The sequence below is a fragment of the Embiotoca jacksoni genome, unplaced genomic scaffold, assembly GCF_022577435.1.
Source record: "Embiotoca jacksoni isolate LCO1_2020_lvr unplaced genomic scaffold, fEmbJac1.0.p SCAF_4, whole genome shotgun sequence".
Classification (NCBI taxonomy): Eukaryota; Metazoa; Chordata; class Actinopteri; family Embiotocidae; genus Embiotoca; species Embiotoca jacksoni.
Genome location: NW_027185392.1, coordinates 18463875 through 18483896, shown reverse-complemented (window position 1 = coordinate 18483896; position 20022 = coordinate 18463875). Strand labels below are relative to the sequence as shown.

Below are 20022 nucleotides of genomic sequence, written 5' to 3'. Positions count from 1 at the left end.
TGCTTTCTTCTTATTAAGAAGAACTTTCAGGTCACTGGTGATCCACGGCTTGTTGTTGGGGAAGCAGTGTCCAGTCCGGGATGGTACGGTGGAGTGTTCACAGAATTTGATGTATTCTGTGATACAGTCCGTCATGCTGTTGATGTCCTCCCCATGTGGTGGAAAAGTTTTGAGTTTAGTTTAGTCACATGTTTTTTGCTTCAAAAGAGCTTTTCTTCACAGTGCAATCAATGCCGAAAATGGACATTATTCAGTGATAAGTGTATAACCATCTTAATTAATATACATATATTTTAAAATGACATCAAGTTTTGCACTGCTACAGTTTCATATTGTACCAAAATGTATTGTTTATTGTATCGCATATTTCTTGTAATTACTATATACTGAAGAGCTATTTGTGAAAAGGTTATTTCTAGTCTCATAACTTTTGAACGATTGACACACGAGACAAGTAGCTGAGTTGATTCCTCAGAAGACAGCATTGTGACATCGAGACATCGAGACAAACAAACACAACGAGTCGAGGTCCACTTGATTGCTTCTTCTGGTTGTTGCAGCTGTATTTGAAAGGTTGTCATGGAGATAGAGTAAATCTGTTGATTGGTTTATGTTGATATGATAGAGAGGACATGACCATGGAGAGTCACAGATGAAGACAGCATGTTACAGGGGAAACCACCGAAACACTGAAGCAGATGGTCAGCTTGATTTGATTTGTCTTTTATCTTTGGCATGAATCCTTGTTACCGGAAAGATCCAAAGAACAACTTTTAAAGACATTTTAGATTTGATGTGCACAAGCTTTGAGGACGTAATTGGCCCCTGACGTGCTGAATGGGGTAATTTCCATGTATATTTACGGCTAAATAGGTTTAAATACTTCACTGAAAGAATGTTCTGCTGCACATCTGACTTCAAATGATGTTCAGAGTTCACATCTACAGCCACGTCCACTAACCGGTGGAACAAAATTTATATCTTAATGAAAGAAGCAATTCTTTAATATAGAAACACCCAAATTCATTGATGGAGAAAAATGATTTGTCCCTTCCTCTTGTTTGCATTGTGGCTCCAGAAAGTCTCTTTGTCAAGCAGGCTCCGAAAAGTTTCCTTTGTTTTCGGTCTTATTTGCAAGTGATTCTTTCCGCATCTAATTGACGACTCCCTGGTGTCCTTATCTTATCTTAACCAACTCTGTATTACCATACGAAAGCAGATACAAAGGGCATGGGGGTGACTGTCTACTGTTTGTCAACTGTATAAAAGCTGCCCTGTGAGAAAAGAAGGACTGTGCAAAGGAGGACGGAAGACGAGGACGGCGGAGGAGAGGACTGCTGGGGGAAACCAGGCTGGGGAGAGCCCGGCTGGAAGGACTGCTGAAGAAGGACTGCTGAAGAAGGACTGCTGGGGGACTGCTGGGGTGAGCACTGCTGGACACCTCTCTTTGAGGGTGCATGTAGTTGCTCCTTCTTGCAAGAATAAAATGTCCCATGTGTTTGATTTTGAACCAAGCCTCTTGAGTAATTTTTCTAACATTCATGCATTCAAATCTTTCACCCATGTAAAAATGTGTGTACGACAGAAAAAAATGCATTAAAAGTACTGTCTGTGCTGAATGGCAAAGTTTGCTGTGTGAGAGTTTTGGATTATTACTGCTGAATAACATGAAAGCAGCAAAGCAGTTTGTCAATGTGGAACCTGTTTCATCCACGATATTCTGTCTAATCTCTCAACACAACATATATTTAAGCCTTATTACACCGCAATAAGACTGTACAATAACTCACCTCTGGCAAAATCCATCACACAACAATAACACCGTTGTCTGTTTTTCTTGGTTGTTTAAATATAGAAAAACAAAAAAAATTGCACTATTGTTTAGTTAGTTTTAATTTAATTATTCTATTCGATTTTATTTTATTCTATTTTATTGTATATACTGTGCATTTTTATATTTAATATTTTTTTACTGTTATTTAATTTCTTTCCTGTATCTAAATGCTGCTGTAGTGAAAAAAATTTCCCCTTGGGGATTAATAAAGTAACTATCTATCTATCTATCTATCTATCTTACCTATCTTATCTATCTTATCTATCTATCTATCTATCTATCTATCTATCTGAATGAGTATGTGTTTGATTAAAATGTTCACCTGCATACTGATCTTTAATTAGTGCCGTCACATCAATGTATTGAAGTCAAAAGCACAGGGTTAATATCTAAACTTGTGGGGTGGAGTGGCAGAAAATGTAAATACTTTGGTACAAGAACTTGAAACCTGGACTGAACTACCGAACCCGGCAGTGTAAAAGAGCCTTCATAGAGGAAGTGGGCGTGGTCACTGGAGGAAGACAACAGGTATATAATGTCCTGGTTTAATTATAAATGGTGTCATCCATAGTGTTTGTAGTAACAAAGCATCTGCTGTGTAAAGGAACCGTTTTCTTTACCATGACAACACAGGAGAGGACGGGTTTATTCAACATCTTTATTATGAAGTACCTTTTTTAAAAGAAATGTACAAGTGGAACCAGCACAGTGACATCTTGGCGTTGAAAAACAGAAACACCATGGACATGTGGTGCAGGTCTGAAGACACGTATGAAATGATAATGTACATATTTACAGCAGAGGGTTGATCAGAAGTGAAAGAAAAAGCAAGACTGCAGCTAAAAAAATACAACGGGACTGACTGAAAATAAAAACGTACATTAAAAGCATGGATTGGTTCAATAAACTTTTTTTTTTTTTTTTTTTTTTTTTTTTTGAAAGATAACATGATAAAGGCACTGTGTTTCACACAAATCAACAACGCAACAGTTGTTTGTTTTGTCCATCAAATCATAATCACAAGAAACAACTCGTCACAAATGTTGTCATTCATCTGTCCCTGGGTGTTCTTCCTCACAAAACAGACATCGTATCAGAGGGCCGGAGCAGTCTGCACACAAACGTTAAAAACAAAAATAGATAATTCAACTCATCCGGAAAACATTCCTTATAAAGAACATGCTCGGTGATCTTTAATATTAAATTTTTTTTTTTTTAATAAACAAATACATTTTTACATTTTTAATTTCATATTGAAGGCATAATGGGTTGGAGTAAAGACTAATACGTTTTGTGATCCTACGCTTCCCTTGCTGGGCCGAACCCAGGACAAAACTCTACTCGACATTCCTGCAGGAGCCATTTGTTGGATGAAGACATTCATTTAACTACCAGCAGAGCTGCGACGACGCGCTCGACCGGGCCGACAGTTCGAGGGCAACACTGAAGACAAAACCCCGGCATGGTATGATATGATCGCTGATGTCATTCCTTTGAGGACATAGTGGAGAAAACATTACATTCAGCTTACACAGCTGGTGTGTCGGCCGTGCACCGTCTGCACTGGGCTTCATGATGCTCTGGCAGTATGGTGCTGATGTAAGCAGATTAAAAAGGACTAGTTCGACATTTGAGATTTTTCTTCTCGACAGGTTTGTTCAGTAAATGTGAAGCGACAGCCAGCAGCTGCTTATCTTACGATAAAAACCTGGTAACAGTTCGCTTGGCTTCGTCCGGATATCGGCAACTTTAAAGTTTCCCAATTAACACGTTACATTTCGAGTTCGAGCTGAATGTCTTGCAATCTTTTCTCGAGCAGAAATACTGAACATTGTCCGGTTGCAGCTTCTCCACCGCCAGCATTTTTGTCTTTCCTGATGGTAAACAAATATTTTTTTAAGTTCTGGACTGTTTGTCAGACAAAATAAGTAATTAGTAGGATACCACCAGCTTTAGAAAATTGTGATGGGATAATATTTGATATTCCATTTTTTTTAATTCATATAAATTAAAACAATATTAGTAGTAAAAAAAATAAACAACGTAACTTCATAATTGAATTCAAATAATCTTTTGTGACCACCAGGGTAAGTTGAACTCATTCAACAACCACTCTAGCAGTTTCCCTGTTTTCATTCTTTACAGTAAATTAACAGCCGCTGGCTTTAGCTTCATATTTACTGTTCAGATATGAGGATTGGATCAATTTTCTTTCTCTTGATAAGAAAATGAATACTTCCAAACATGTCGAAGTATTCGTTAAAGGAGCAGTGTGTAGGATTTAGTGGAATCTAGTGGTGAGGTGGCAGGCTGCAACCAGCTGAACACCCTTCGCTTCACCGTCCCCCTTTCAAGCACGTAAGAGAATGAAGAGCGGCCTGGGAAAACCCCAAAAGGCCTTCTGTAGAAGCCGTGTTCGGTTCAACCCTTGTAGGTAGAAACACGGCGGTGCAACATGGTGCGCGTGGAAGAGGACCCGCTCCCCGTGTAGATACGAAGGGCTCTTTCTAAAGCAACGGTTGCTGGTTTCAGGTGATTAAACACTAATGAAAACAATTATAAATACTATTTATTTTGACAATAGATCGTCCTAAATCCTACACACGGACCCTTTACAACGGCAAACATTAAACTCTTGACGTGATGCTAAAATGTTTGAGGAGGAAACGCAAATTTCCTTCAGCTCGTGATGGGCAAAAAAAACAACAACCATTTGATACTTGTGGACTTGGACTGCACAGACACGCATGTAGGGACACACAATATGCTCTTTGGCTGAGTTCAGGCAAACACTACGGACACGGGCTTACACGCTCAAACAGCACGCTTCAGAATAATCATTCTACACAGTAATGGCACTGGCCGGGCAGGCAGGCACCGTGACTGAGCTCCGAGTTACGTACACAGGAAAAAAAAAATTGTGATTTACACGAGGGGACAGTGCGACCTGTTAGGAACGACATGTATTGTGGTCTTTTTCATGAGGATTTTGAGGGTGAAAAAAAAAACAACAGTTATCCTATATTTAAACTCCCTCTTGTAGGAAAGCAGGACTGAAAGGTAAACAGTAGAGAATTGAGGTGCAGTGAGGTGGTATAGTGGAAACAAACAAACAAAACGGCTGCCCTGAAATGACTAATGAACTAGCTTCAAAACATACACAATAATACAACATTAACTTGAGATATGACGAAATTAGGCTGCAATAATAAGTAATAGTACCTGCCTTGTACATACACGATTCAAATAAAATGAAAACAAGTAGCTAGGATACTTGTCTTTATCAAAAATATGTAGCTTTGGTAAACAAGTTATGCAGAGAACTGTTGTCTGAAGGTGTCTGACGTGAGAGAGATCACTACATGACATCTAGGAATCGAGGGCGAGAAAGTTTCTCTGTGTTGAGGCTATGAAGTCAACGAGAGGAGAAGCAGGCTAAAAGTTCCGCTCCCCGAAATCTTCTGTCCTCTCCCCTTGTCTCCAGCTGATGAGGAAGGGAGACACCGAAAGGCAGCTCGCCTCCGGAGAGGAACCGAACTGCTTCTCTTTGTCCCGAGCACCAATTGAAGAGTTTCCGTGGTAATGTAGCAGCATCGTAATGGTCTGCGGAGGACAGACTCCTCCAGAGCACAAGTGGAAGACTACTTGATCCTCTCTCCTTCCTAGCAGTCGCCCCCCCCCATACCTCACCCTTTTCCCATCCATCGCAGTAGAAGTGGAAGACTGGTCAGACATCGTGTTTAAACAGCTCTCCTTGAATATCCACAGTGGAGACAGGACAAGTGAAATAATTTATGTTTTTCTCCTCCGCTCCTCCATCACCTGGCCAAGCTTTCTTTGCTTTATGTGGGTTTGATCCAGGTGTTGAATCCGATCTCCCATGAAACATAATCACCTACTTAATACTCGAGCTTTCGACTATGCAGCACCATCTCCCTCCTGTCGCACATCGCTCCCTCCATCTTTCTACTTGCCGTCGTTCGTTTTTCTCGCAGGTGAACTTCCATCCGACCTGAATGTTTTCTTCCCGTCTCCTCTTCTCTGATGATCTTTTCTGGTTCATTTTTCCGCTCCCCAAATTCTCAGTCGACCTTCTCCACCTTCCCGACGATCTTCTCCTCGAAGATGGGCAAGATGGCGTCATCGTCGCGCACCTCCTCAAACACCACGCCGCAGTCAAACTCGTCGCTCACTTTCTTAAAGTAGAACCTGCACACAAGCAAAGAGGTGTCAGGGGAATTTGTATGTTCTCCTCCACACACTGAGGTTTTCAAACCACGTCCTCTCACCTGTAGTGGCCCTTTTTGGTAAGCAGCTCCTTGAACTGGCCCAAAGTCACAACACGGCCTTTGACTGATGTTCGGTATGGGATTGGCTCTCCACAAAAGTAGTATGCGACCGTCATGTTCTCACACACTTGGCGCTTCCCAGACTTGTGCCTTGGAAACAGGAAGATCCATGTCAACAGACCCAACGACCCGTGCACATAAAAACACGAAGGCACGTATGTGATTTGGAGCTATGTACAGAGCAGTTGACCCGACTCGTACCTCTGCTTGGCCTGCTGTAGTGCCGCCCTCCTCCTCTCCTCCTCCAGCCTCCTTCTAGCCTCCTCCAGCTGGGTGAGGGGGTTGGGGGCTGGGTTGGGGGGCATGGCTGGGTCCTGGATGAAAGGGTGTGAAGGCTGGACCTGGGTGGACGATGATCCGGGGATGGCGGTGGACACTGAGGAGGGGTTGTTGCGCAGCTGGGCGGACACCCAGGGGTGCACGGCTCCGGGGCGCTCCACTGAAGTGGGACGGGGCGACTCGCTGCTGGTTCCCGTCCTCCTGGAGCTGCTGGTGCTGCCGCTGGAGGAACAACCAGAATAACAGAGGCAACTTTGAAGTAGGTTTTTTTTTCTATGGACACTTCAAAACACAGAAATAAGAGATGGCAGTGCCTACAACATGTTTTTGGTGTAAACTGTCTGTCTTTCTAACTGCTGCTCACGGTGACGGTGTCTGCATGAGGACGGGGCTGAGCAAGGCAATAAATGCCTGCTGAACAAACATAGCATAGCTACCATACTACTTTTAATTCATTTTTTGAATTATACAGTCATAAACTAGAAATGTACCTAGATATAAATGCAGAAGGGGAGTTTTGTCATAATTTCTGTTCCTGAGTATTGGAGTTGAATAATGGGCAGAAAATGTGGTTTATTTCAGAAAATGATGCGACGGTAAAGTTGACTTTTGGGCTATAAATGCTATCATTTCATCATTTTATTCCATCAGATATTTGTGTGAAATTTTGTCATAATTAGCAGATGGATTCTGGAGTTGTGGCCACAAACATGGTTTGTGAGGTCACCGTGACCTTTGACCACCAAAATGTCATCAGTTCATCGTGGAGACTCGCGACCGTTTGCGCCACGTTGGGTGAAATTCCCTCCATCGACTGAGATAACACGTTCAAGAGAAAGGAACGGAGCGGCATATGAACATACGCATGGACGATGACAGAAATGAAGCACCACACTGATAAGGAGCATCTGGTACAGTGGTGTTGTGGAGAAAATGATACACATCGTTGGACATAACATTGGAGCTTACATAATCATTTGAGAAATCCTCGGTAAACAATTTGTTGTTGTTGACTGATATTAATTGACAGATTTTCATTTTATGTTCGATATACAGTGGGGCAAAAAAGTATTTAGTCAGCCACCAATTGTGCAAGTTCTCCCACTTAAAAAGATGAGAGACGCCTGTAATTTTCATCGTAGGTATACCTAAACTATGAGACAAAATGAGAAAAACAATTCCTGAAAATCACATTGTCTGATTTTTAAAGAATATATTTGCAAATTATGGTGGAAAATAAGTATTTGGTCAATAACAAAAGTTCATCTCAATACTTTGTTATATACCCTTTGTTGGCAATGACAGAGGTCAAACGTTTTCTGTAAGTCTTCACAAGCTTTTCACACCCTGTTGCTGGTATTTTGGCCCATTCCTCCATGCAGATCTCCTCTAGAGCAGTGATGTTTTGGGGCTGTCGCTGGGCAACACGGACTTTCAACTCCCTCCACAGATTTTCTATGGGGTTGAGATCTGGAGACTGGTTCGGCCACTCCAGGACCTTGAAATGCTTCTTACGAAGCCACTCCTTCGTTGCCCGGGCGGTGTGTTTGGGATCATTGTCATGCTGAAAGACCCAGCCACGTTTCATCTTCAATGCCCTTGCTGATGGAAGGAGGTTTTCACTCAAAATCTCACGATACATGGCCCCATTCATTCTTTCCTTTACACGGATCAGTCGTCCTGGTCCCCTTGCAGAAAAACAGCCCCAAAGCATGACGTTTCCACCCCCATGCTTCACAGTAGGTACGGTGTTCTTTGGATGCAACTCGGCATTCTTTCTCCTCCAAACACGACGAGTTGAGTTTTTACCAAAAAGTTCTATTTTGGTTTCATCTGACCATATGACATTCTCCCAATCCTCTTCTGGATCATCCAAATGCTCTCTAGCAAACTTCAGACGGGCCTGGACATGTACTGGCTTAAGCAGGGGGACACGTCTGGCACTGTAGGATTTGAGTCCCTGGCGGCGTAGTGTGTTACTGATGGTAGCCTTTGTTACTTTGGTCCCAGCTCTCTGCAGGTCATTCACTAGGTCCCTCCGTGTGGTTCTGGGATTTTTGTTCACCGTTCTTGTGATCATTTTGGCCCCACGGGGTGAGATCTTGCGTGGAGCCCCAGATCGAGGGAGATTATCAGTGGTCTTGTATGTCTTCCATTTTCTAATAATTGCTCCCACAGTTGATTTCTTCACACCAAGCTGCTTACCTATTGCAGATTCAGTCTTCCCAGCCTGGTGCAGGTCTACAATTTTGTTTCTGGTGTCCTTTGACAGCTCTTTGGTCTTGGCCATAGTGGAGTTTGGAGTGTGGCTGTTTGAGGTTGTGGACAGGTGTCTTTTATACTGATAACAAGTTCAAACAGGTGCCATTAATACAGGTAACGAGTGGAGGACAGAGGAGCCTCTTAAAGAAGAAGTTACAGGTCTGTGAGAGCCAGAAATCTTGCTTGTTTGTAGGTGACCAAATACTTATTTTACCGAGGAATTTACCAATTAATTCATTAAAAATCCTACAATGTGATTTCCTGGATTCTTTCCCCCCATTCTGTCTCTCATAGTTGAAGTGTACCTATGATGAAAATTACAGGCGTCTCTCATCTTTTTAAGTGGGAGAACTTGCACAATTGGTGGCTGACTAAATACTTTTTTGCCCCACTGTATTATGTCACATTACAAACAAGATTTACCAGTGAAGCCCCCATCGTCCTATTACTGACTCCTAACCTTCACCTGATTCAATAAATATAGCTGTCGCGCATTAAATCGAATTTGTAAACCATTTTGCCGTTAATAAATTAGATTAGTTTCCAAAAAGATTAATCACAAGTCATATCTTTATATTAACCATGAATGAAACGCATAATATTACTCACCTATGAGAGCTCTTCCTCTGTCTGTCTCCGTCCATCATCCACTGCAGGATCTTCTGGTTTCTCTCCAGGTCCTCCATTGGTACCTGGGTCTCCAGGCCACGCCCACTCTCATCACCTTTGCCTGACGTCTCGGAGGTCTTCTTACAACCTCGCCGTGACAGCGTGCTGCCTTTACTACTGCAGAGTGAACACGCACACATGAACCAGGTGAGCGTCACACGAACCCAGAACAGCACAGACAGCGCGCAGCCAACCGAAACACGCCTGCTTACCCGCTCCCCATCCCCTCGAGTGTGCTGGCGCCTGCTCCGTCGGCGTAGTTTCGACTCCTCCCCGTGTACTGGTTGGCCGGCTCCCCGTTCCACAGGAAGTTGGCCTGAGACCTGCCGCCCGCCTCCTCCTGTCCTTCTCGTCCTCGGTGGTGATACAGCTGCTTGTGGTGATGCATACCTGAGACGCAGGGCGGGATTCCTTAGTGACATACAAGCCTTTCTTCAACACATCCTACACAGATAGCTTCACCCGACACCTGGAGCAGTCACAACACGGGTTATTTCATATGCTGCCAAACCTGACGAGCCAATCTCCATGGTTTACTGTTAAATATTCATTAAATCTTATATTTAAGTCAGAACTGTGTTGTTTTTGCAGGTCTTTGTATTTCTGTACATTAATGTCCAAGGTGGGAAACATTGTAAAATGTTCTCATAATAAGTGGTGGGTGACATGGCCTCGCAATAATTGCGATAACAATACTGTTGATGATGTACTGAATGCGATAATACTGAAAAATATTTCATCATTAACTTCAAGAACATACAACTGCAGCAAAACAAGCATTTTAGTTTTATATCGGCACAAACTTAAGTTTGTCTTCAAACATTCAGCAAAAAACAACACAAAAATGATCTCAGCTCTTTAGTTTCTAAACAACAACAATATCTAAAAGTGACATTCAGATTCTGTATAAACAATAGCCGCTTACATCTGTGCCAGTTGTTGCCTAATGACAACATACCGTAATGTCAACAAGCCGACGTTGCCATTATGACAATATACTTTTTTTAATATCTTAAAAATGATAATATTATCGTAAATTATATGATATGGCACAGCCCTATCTCAGTCGACATAATCCCATTCAAATCACAAAACAATGAAGCCTGATATCTCTTTTTCCTTTGTCGTCGAGCACCATCTTTATCTGGAAACTATTAAACATCCATGAGGATTCAAAATGAATAAAAATCATCATGATGGAATGTCCCAAACAGGACAGAGGTCAGGAAATGATGAAATAATTCCTTGTTGCTTTTGCTCTTTTTAATTCAATTTTTAATTTAGATATGGTAGAAGGCCACAGAAGATGATGTGCCGTCATCTGACTAGAGAAGAACCGGAGGTAGAATAGTCTCGCTGTACGATGGGATGGAGTCAAAGTGTTTGGCGTTATGTGCACCAGCACAGCACAGGAGAGAACAGGCTCTCCAGCGTGTCCCCTTGTCCCTCCCGTCCCCTCCTTCCCTCCGCGTCCTCCTACCTTTGACCGGCGCAGCAGGCAGACTGTGACCCCCCCCTCGGTGCGGAGGGTAGTGAGGCGGCCCGGTTCCCCCGTCGGGTGAGCGTGATGATTTGGGAGGAGTGTGTCGACCGCCTCCTCCTAAGGTGCTGTTGGTTGCCCCTGGCGACTGGCAGCCCGGCGTCTTCATCACCCGCTGCACGTGCTCGTCCAAAATAGATTCTGGGTCGTCGTCATGGGAGTCCTCCATGGCAACCAGGCCGCCGTAAGTGGCGACTGTTGCCGTGTTTGCAGTGGTCTCTGAGTAACGGGCGCCGTAGAGAGGTGGAAACGATGAGGGGAGGGGGAGTGGTATGCTATGAGAAGACATGGAGGTTGTCATGGAGATGTCAGCATCGTCCCCCTCTTCTTCCTGTTGAGGACAAAATACAAATATTACATTTCTGGATATGGACAAACTACAGTAAACCAACACATACGTCACAAAAAAATCCAAAGAAAACTAAAAATTAAAACTTGTGTGATTGTGCGACACTATTCACTGAAACTATTAGGGATCCACCAATATGACTTTTTCAGGGCCGATACCGATTATTGGTAAACAAGGAGACCGATAAACCGATATATAGTTGCAGTAAAACTAAAAAGCTTTGTCAGAATTTTGGAATAACAAATTCTAACACAATTTAATCTAAATAACTTTAAATTAATGAATGCTGCCACTATGTCATCTTATTATGACGGTATAGTGCAATGTGGGCTATTTATTGTAAAAACAAATAAATCATTTATTGAAGCACCGGCAGAATGTTTGATAGATGATTTTAAAATGTGTTTGGGTTTATTCATTGATAGCTTAACATTGAGCTTTTATTGCGGGGATTTTTACAGTCACGTAACGAGTGTAGTTGTTATAAAGTGGAGTAAAGTTCACCTGCGTCCTCTCTGTTCACCGGCCTTCGTGATGCACAGAGAGCGGACAGAAAAGCAGCAGCACAGAAATCTGCGAGACTTTCAGTGACAGAAAAATGAATGAGCGACTCTCAGACTGAGCTGAAATGAAGCGGGAGCAAAGGGATGAAGTAAATATCTGGTTTGGTCCTGGCGGGGCAGGATTTTGCAACCCAAGCGTAGAGGACTGTGGTGTTTTTAACTTCTGCCGTGTCTCCTGTCTTACCTTTGAAACAGTCTTCTGAGCTGCTGATGACTTCTCAATCTTTGCCACTGAAGCAAAGCGAACTTCTTCCGTAGCAGAGACGTTCTCAGCGTCGATTGGCCATTACTCATAAGATGTAACCAATCAGATAAAGTTGTGGGCGGGACATTGCTCAACACAGAGTGGTGACTGCAGACTGAGAGATGCTGCTTTAGAGCCAAAGCAGCGCATTTTTTTTATCAATTAATTTTTATCAGCGATTTAATAAAGATGCGAAATATCGGCGAACCCTAGTAAATATCCCACATAATGCCCAACATATGTATTTTTAAAGGGACCACGGAGCAGCATGACTTAATCACACCTCTCAGAATCAATATGAATCATACACAGCTGTGCACTCACCAGTCGTACTCTCTTCAGCCTCTCTTCCAGTCTTTCCTGAGCCTCTCTCTCTCTGAGAACCGTCTCCAGCCTGCTGATGAGCTCCGCTGCGAATCTCTCCGGCTCTACGTGGATGTCCTTTGGCATGCGATACGTGCGCTGTATATAGACACGAGCGCAACAATTATATGCTGCAAATTCCTACACACATCTGTGGCCAAAATTGAAATGCCACGCTTGTAAATTAACATGAAACTTAACATATCTGAGACGGGGAACAGTGAGAAATAAAAGGAGGAAAGAAGCAGTACAACCATTGTGAAGGGAAACACGCTGCCTGGACTTGAGATAATCTAGTTCCAACAAAGAAAAATCTTTAAAAGGTCATAAAGGTATCTTAACTTCTGTGAGAAGGTTGCCGACCTTGAACTGTTTGTTATTGTCTGATAATGAATTATCCCTTGAGATGTGTTGTCAGTCATATAAAAGTGCTTCGAATAATAATTTGTCTCATATCAATTTGTAAAATTGCTGCTTTAATGTCGACCCCCGAGTCGACCCGCATTTTGCCAGCATGGGTTGTGTCAAAATGACTTTACTACAAAAAACAAACTGGTGGCAACAAAGAGGGGGAAAGGAAATAAGTGCTGACTGCTGGTGAAGCGACCAGGAGCCGCTGTTTAATTTTGTGTGGAAATCTCGTGTGAAAAAAGGCATTAAAACATAAGTCGGAAAACAATGAACGGTATACCTCTTGCATTTGTAGGCGGGATAATAATTAAGAAAGTGAAGGATTAAGATGAGCACAGACAACCTGACGAATTGTAAAGCAGCCTTTGTAGTATCAGATATCTCCCTCTGCATGCAGCGCTACATGAATACAGCTGACGTCAGGCTTTACTCACAGGTATATGAGGTAGGGGCACACGTCCATTGGCTTTGGCACTTTCATGCATCTCTTTACGATGCTGCTTCCGATATCTGTATGGAGGAATACCATCTCTGCACGCGCGCGCGCGCACACACACACACACACACACACACACACACACACACACACACACACACACACACACACACACACCAATCAACCACAGGTCTTCACTGTTTTTTTTTTTAAACATTATTCAGATGTGTGTTGGTTTTAAGCAGATTAACAGAAACTGAACTGATAAAGAACTGAGTGTATTCATTAATGAGTGCAGCAACTCTCTGTGTGTGTGTGTGTGTGTGTGTGTACTTACACACTGCTGTCGGTCAGAGACAGTGTGTCTGCATCGCTCGACATGCTCTGCTGCTCACTGTCGTTGGCACTGGTTGCTGGAGCTCGAGCGTAGCCCATGTTTGCGTAGTACGGGTTTACCGGCTCTCTCCACGGCCTGAGGACCAATCCACACATTAAAAATGACGCTGCATCAATTTTCACAGGTTCTTTCCCAACTTTCAAAACATTTTTGGTCTCAACCACATTGGTTGCTTTTAATTACAGTTTTTAATTTGCTTTTTTTTTAAACTACACAATCAAGAGTGCATCACTTATTCCTTCAAAGCCAGAACACAGAACATGGGTCAAAATCGTTCAATATTCATATCGTATACTTGTTTTTACAGTCAGGCAGATACTGGATTTTTGGGGTCGATTCCACCAATATTACAGAGTAAAAAAATTCCACTATTGATATATTGGCTGACATCTTATATATGTACAGAATATATATTTTTTGTATTGATCCCTAAAATGAAATTATCCCACACTTTTGACACTTGTGTCCCAATGTTACCGAGGCAGATTATTTTAGTTTATTGTCCACACTGATATCTGTGCACTAAGAATTTAACCATTATTATTATTATTAATATTAATAACACACGAATAGAACGATGTCTAATTTACACCAAGAATCTTTTTCTGTAAAAAAAAAAAAAAAAAAAAAAAAAAAATTGTTTTTATATCAGCTATAAATGTATATATCTGTAAGTGGCTAATATCAGCCAAAAACATCAGCTAGCCAATATACCCTTTGGTCTCTACTTACACAATATTTTTTCTAATATTGAAAAGATTGTAAAGAAACAAGTAAATTCTACTCAGATTTTTGTTTTGCTCAGGACGCCAGTTCAGTAATATTAGTAATTAGCTTACTGTGGTTTAAGTAAAAAAAAAAAAAGGGTGTTTCAGTTATAAAAAAAAAACCTTGATTAAATATTCACACATATTCAGTTTGACTTAAATGTTAAAAGATTAAAGCGTCGTTTCCACATCTGCAGTTCAAAGCTTACTGTAATTTGACAAAGTCCTGCACGCACATCTTAAACAGGCTTAAGATGAGCACAGACATACTTTTTACAGCTGCCCTCTAGTGTCGGATTCTGCACATATTTCAGTCTCTTTGAATGATGCATCAATAGAGAATCTGTCAGATGATCAAATGAAGCTGTTTTGAGCACCAAACATCACCGTTGCATCATTACAGTGACCTCAGCTGGGATATTCTAACAGAACATCAATACCGAACTTCAAGATATCATGGTTCACGTTATGAACACGCACTCGCACACACACCTGTACTCCCTGCTGTCCTGCCTCCTCCTGTTGGCTGAGGATCTCTGCGGTGCCGTCTGCATCAGCAGGCTGTGAGTCAGCCGGCCAGCTGGTGTGTCTCCACACTCCTCCTCATCTTTCTCTTCCTCCACTTCCCTCACTCCTCCTCCTCCACACCTAAGCTCAGATGAAGTTATATCTGTTATTCAAATGTCACACGCACTCTTGTTTTTAATGGTTAAAACACTGAATGTGCGTGTTCTTTTTACTGCTCTTTTCAGAGAACTTTCTTGGCTTTAAGAGCTGACCAGCTGAGAAAAGTCAGTGGAATTGATTATTAATTATTTGATGAATAGTTCCAGGTCACTGTGGCGCTCATCTCACCTCCACTCCTCATCCTCAGCGAGTGTGGGTAAGTACCCTGGCACAGGCTTTGCTTGCCCCGATGAAGGGCTCTGATCACTGGGGTTAGGTTTGGGGCTCTCTCCTCCTGTCCGGGTGTACTCCAAGTACAGATCGGACTTGAGGAACAAAGGGTAGGTGTTCTCCTCCATCATGCCCTGGATCTCCGTCTGAGCCTGCAAGCCAAACACAGTGGTCACATACGTGCTACAAAACTAAATGACCCCTGAAGATTTTTCACTAATCAATGACAAACTATTTTGAAACTGAAGATTTTGACCTGGCTCCCGGCTTTTAATTGTTCTCTTGAATTGTGCTGAACATTGCTTAACTTCTGAACATAAATGGGAACATCCATTAGAACAAGCACTGTAGGCTTCATAGGAAACCGATAGCACTTACAGACTGGCACAGTTACTCGGGGTAAACCTGCTTTTATGTAACCGACTACTCAGTTGCTCTGATACCCAGTCCGGACTGGCAGAGAGGAGTGTTAAACTCGCACTGGCAGTCGATGTAAAAGACTTCACATACACCACTTGATGTAATTTTGCAGCCTTCCTTCTAACTTGGTTTGAATTCAAGTTCAACAGAGCTTAGCTTTGGTTTTTATTAGAGATTTACTGTACTGATGTTTAAACAACATTTAATGATTCCCAGAACCTTCTAAAAACACACCCACAGAAAACAAATCAACAGCGAGCGAAAGTCGATGTAATTTTTATATAGTTTAATGCTGCTCTGTGCTAAAGGCCCGTGATAGCCGTCTCGCGCAGATTATGTCTTCTGAACACATTCAGCCGACTGAGGCTGCATCGAAAATGAACTAAAAGAAGGCCGAAAGCGACGGAGGGTTAAGGAGGGCACAGCGGGGCGAGCGAGAACAAAAATACAAGGTGCTTGTAAAATGTAACGCTTTCTTATCAATGAAATGACCCAGCAGTCTCTCCTCTTTCAGCGCAGTCACCACAGTGATGCATTGTGGCAACTCCCAGCAAACAGGTTCATTCAAGTTACAGCATATTAAAAGGCTCTGAGCATCAACCTTCATTAAAACAATATTAATCCTGCACAAAGTATCATGATAATAATATACTTCAAAGCCAGTATTTAAATTATAACCACCAGTATTTCTACAAAAACAACCAACAACCTCAATGTAGTGTAATCGTATTGAATTATGTCGAGTGACGCAAACACAAGCAGAAATGAGTTTTTAAACTTCAGATGTATTGTTTTAATTTTTTTATTGCAATGGTTTAAGGTCAATTTAAAGTTTAGGAGGTTAGGCTGATAGAGGGGGTGCAGGTTGAGGGTGGGGGTGCAGGTGAATAGGGTTCTGCCCTCCGAGCGGCACTGACACCTGCGGCTCCTCCGGGTGAACGAGTCGAGTCATTACGAAAAGCCCAAACCTAAAGTTACGAATGGACAAACGTCGACCCCGAACGTCAGAAAATCCGGCTGAAACATCGTTGGGCCTGCCGACGGTGGTGAGGAAGTAACGAGAAGCCGCTGACGGCAGCAGCTCTCCTGCGCCCCCAAATCCCCCCTCAGCACTGCACACAATCTGACTGTTGTTTATAAACTTAAGAACTGAGCGATCACGTCTGTTTATTTTTTTACCGAGTGTTTGAAGGAATACCGTTATGTTTATAGTGACATATTAATCTTTAACACATATTTTATGGAAATTGTATCAAAATGAATAACAACATTTTCCATATTTTGTCATATTGTCAAATATGCCAAATTGCACAAATACCCAGATATATCATGATATTATTTTAGGGCCATATCGCCGACCTCTAACAGAAGATTAATTTACACACAGACGTACTCTCTATATTACAAATAAATTGCAATTTGTCATGTTCAAAAACAGACATACTCTCTAAAACTTCTAGCCTGTCCCACGGTGGGCTGCAGAAGATGTGATGAAAGCAGATGTGGCTTTGAAGTTCATCAAATCATTCAGTAAATACTGACACTGAACTATTAACGATTCATAGGCTCATAACGATTCGTAGGCTCATAACAGTGTATTGGGGAGATGTTTTCAGCACCAGTCTGTGAGCTCATGCTTTATCTTCCCCGCAGGCACAATTCAGTTAGTCTGGTGTTGCCAGACCAAAACTCCCTGCGTGACTATATGGGTCTGGTCCCGCTTCTTAAGAATGGTTTACACACATTAGATCCAATGGGCATAGACCTCGAGTTCATTTTGAAACCTTTGGAGCAGCTTTTCGCCTCCAGCATTGATGAGCATATGTGCTGAAACTCTACCACCACAGCATCTACATTTAGAAAAGAAATAGCTTGACTTTAATGTAATTGCACTTAACCACCAATACTTGTTGCCGATTGGTCGGCCCTTAGGAATGGCTGTGCGAACCGTAATGTGAACAGGGTTTCCAGACCATAATCACAGTGAAGAAAACGGATGCGGTGAGCAATAGGCCGGTGGAGCCAGGCTACGATTCAGTTTCAGTTATGTATCCTATCCGCCTGCATTGCAATGCTGCTTTGTATTGGCTCGTACCTCAGACATCCTTAAATTTCAATCCTTTAGCGGTGCTGAACTTCCCCATTTCAGTTTCAAAAATACAGCCTGTGACAAATCTTTACAAACATGAAATGAGTATTTTAATTACCTGTTCAAACATGGCAGGGTCTGGATGCGGCTTTCCCACACAGTCTCTGATGAAGCTCTTGGTGGCTGCTTTGATCTGCCTGGAGACAATCCCACTTCCGTCCACTATGTACTTCCTGTAGATGGCCTTGGCCAGCTTCGCCTTCTTCTCCTGGCTGGTCTTCCTGAACCCCGAGCAGGCGAACCAGAAGTCGAGCAGGTCTGCACACCCTTCCTGACGTAGGAAGTTTCTGAACAGCTGGATACCTTCCTGGTCGTCCAGGAGCGAGTGAAGGGACTCGGCCCATTTCAGGTAAGGTGGAGTTGGTGAAGCCGAGCCCTCGGGTTCGTAGCCCAAGTCCAGGTCGGGGCGACGCGGGGTCGCAGACGATGAGGAGGGCGTGTAACTTGACGGATCCCCCATTTTAGATGACGAGGATGACGGGGGATAGCCTAAGGTTTGGGAGAGGGGGTTTGGACGGGTGTTGACTGACTGGACCGGGAGGTCCACATCAGATCCCTCCTCGCCAGGAACTGGGGGTCGCGGAGCATCCTCGGTAAAGTGGGTAGGACCGCTCAGGGAGGCCACAACCCCACCGCCGCCCCTGTACCCAATCCCATGTAATTCTCTGACAACACTCATGTCTCTGAGGTCAGATCTTCGCCTCTAGCAACGACTTTGCTGTCAAACAATTCTCCCTATAATGGAAACAAGAAAAGCTGTTAGTTATAGCAATAGAGGGTGACTCAAAGGAAATACATACAACAACGCTACGATGATAAAGACGACCAACTCATCTCTCACCCCTTCACTGTGTCAGATATATATATATATATATATATATATATGTGTATATATAGAACAAACTCAGATGATGAGCAATGCAGTTTATAATGAGGGATTCATAATGATATGATCAGTTACTTTCTATTGGAAAGTGAAGCTCCATTGTGACCAAAAACAACTCAACAAATCTGCAAGCTGAAGTTCAACCAACAAGTTTTCTTCTTCTTCTTCTTTCCTCGTGTTTTAACAGCTGTCAAACTTCACGGTTCGTGAAACACGGAACATCATTTTCCAAACAACCAACAAACGTCCAGGTGCTCGGACGGACGGACGGACGGACGACCGGCCGGCCGGCCCTCGCAAGCAATGTCACCAGCGCTTTGAAGTGAGGATCTCATTCATCTTGGCCTGCGGAGACGGTGGGGGATGGGTACCGAAACAAACTCCACTACAACCGCACAACACGGGCCTGGACGCGACACCGCTCCGACAACCAGCGTGGACTCTCCCGGATCGCGCCCGCGCCGAGCAAAACTCGCGAAGAAGAAGCGACGCAAACTTTCCTTCCCCCGATTTAACTCGGGATAATAAAAAAACAACAACGACAACAAAAACGGCCGACGTGAGGTCAAAAACACAAAACAAGAAAGCACGTTTTCCACTCTGCTCGGCTGCAGCGCCAGCTAGCTCGGTTTGTTAAAGCTAGTTTTTTTTTTTTTTTTTTTTTTTTTTTTTTGGGTTAGCTTAGCTCGGTGCTCCCCACCGGAGGGGTCGTCTTCGTCTTACCGTCTCTGAAAGCCCGTTCCCCGGATTCCGCTGCATTGTTGATACCGGCGCGAACAGTGTGCTCCAAAAACGCAGCATATGGACAGCTTTCGGACGCTAAAATAAATGAAAGGAAAACGAGCCCGTCGTCTTGCCCTTAACTCCCCATGGTGGCTGGTTTCACAGCAATAATACTGAGCGAGAGGATACGTGCGTGCTCGCCGACTGCGTGCGCAGTGTCGGACGTACATAGAACCGCGACGGATAGAAACGACAAAACGCGTCATCGAGCGCTGAACTTAGAAAAATAACATTCAGATCCTTTCAACTTTTTGTTGTTGTTGTTGTTGTTGTTGGTTTTTTTGGGGTTTTTTTTTCAAAATTGCAGGGAGCAATACTACAATGTACAAACACGCCGTTACAAGTAAACGTCCTGTAGGGGAAATTAAGTAAGATAAGTGTTATGAACAAAACGTAATTCAAATATGTTGGCAAAAATGGATTT

The 20022-nt window shown here is 43.0% G+C and overlaps 1 protein-coding gene across 1 annotated transcript; it reads right to left on the bottom strand.

Moving 5' to 3' along the window:
* Nucleotides 1–2477: 2477 nt before the first annotated feature.
* On the bottom strand, nt 2478–19784 carry LOC138208770 (axin-1-like). The gene is made up of 13 exons (XM_069166875.1): nt 19539–19784; nt 17988–18664; nt 15319–15512; nt 14956–15111; nt 13637–13771; nt 13298–13394; nt 12414–12551; nt 10874–11264; nt 9606–9783; nt 9334–9510; nt 6385–6684; nt 6124–6273; nt 2478–6043 (listed from the first exon to the last, which is right to left on the bottom strand). Exons 2-13 carry the CDS (start codon nt 18606–18608, stop codon nt 5917–5919), a joined length of 2664 nt encoding a protein of 887 aa, XP_069022976.1. The 5' UTR covers nt 18609–18664; nt 19539–19784; the 3' UTR covers nt 2478–5916.
* Between the last annotated feature and the right edge of the window lie 238 nt (nt 19785–20022).

Coding starts and splice junctions, on each gene's coding strand:
- LOC138208770 (XM_069166875.1), bottom strand. CDS start 18,608: ATGAGTGTTGTCAGAGAATTACATGGGATTGGGTACAGGGGCGGCGGT. Junction 11,265..12,413: donor GGCTGAAGAGAGTACGACTG/GTGAGTGCACAG, acceptor TGTCCTCAACAG/GAAGAAGAGGGGGACGATGC. Junction 6,685..9,333: donor CAGAGGAAGAGCTCTCATAG/GTGAGTAATATT, acceptor TTGTTCCTCCAG/CGGCAGCACCAGCAGCTCCA.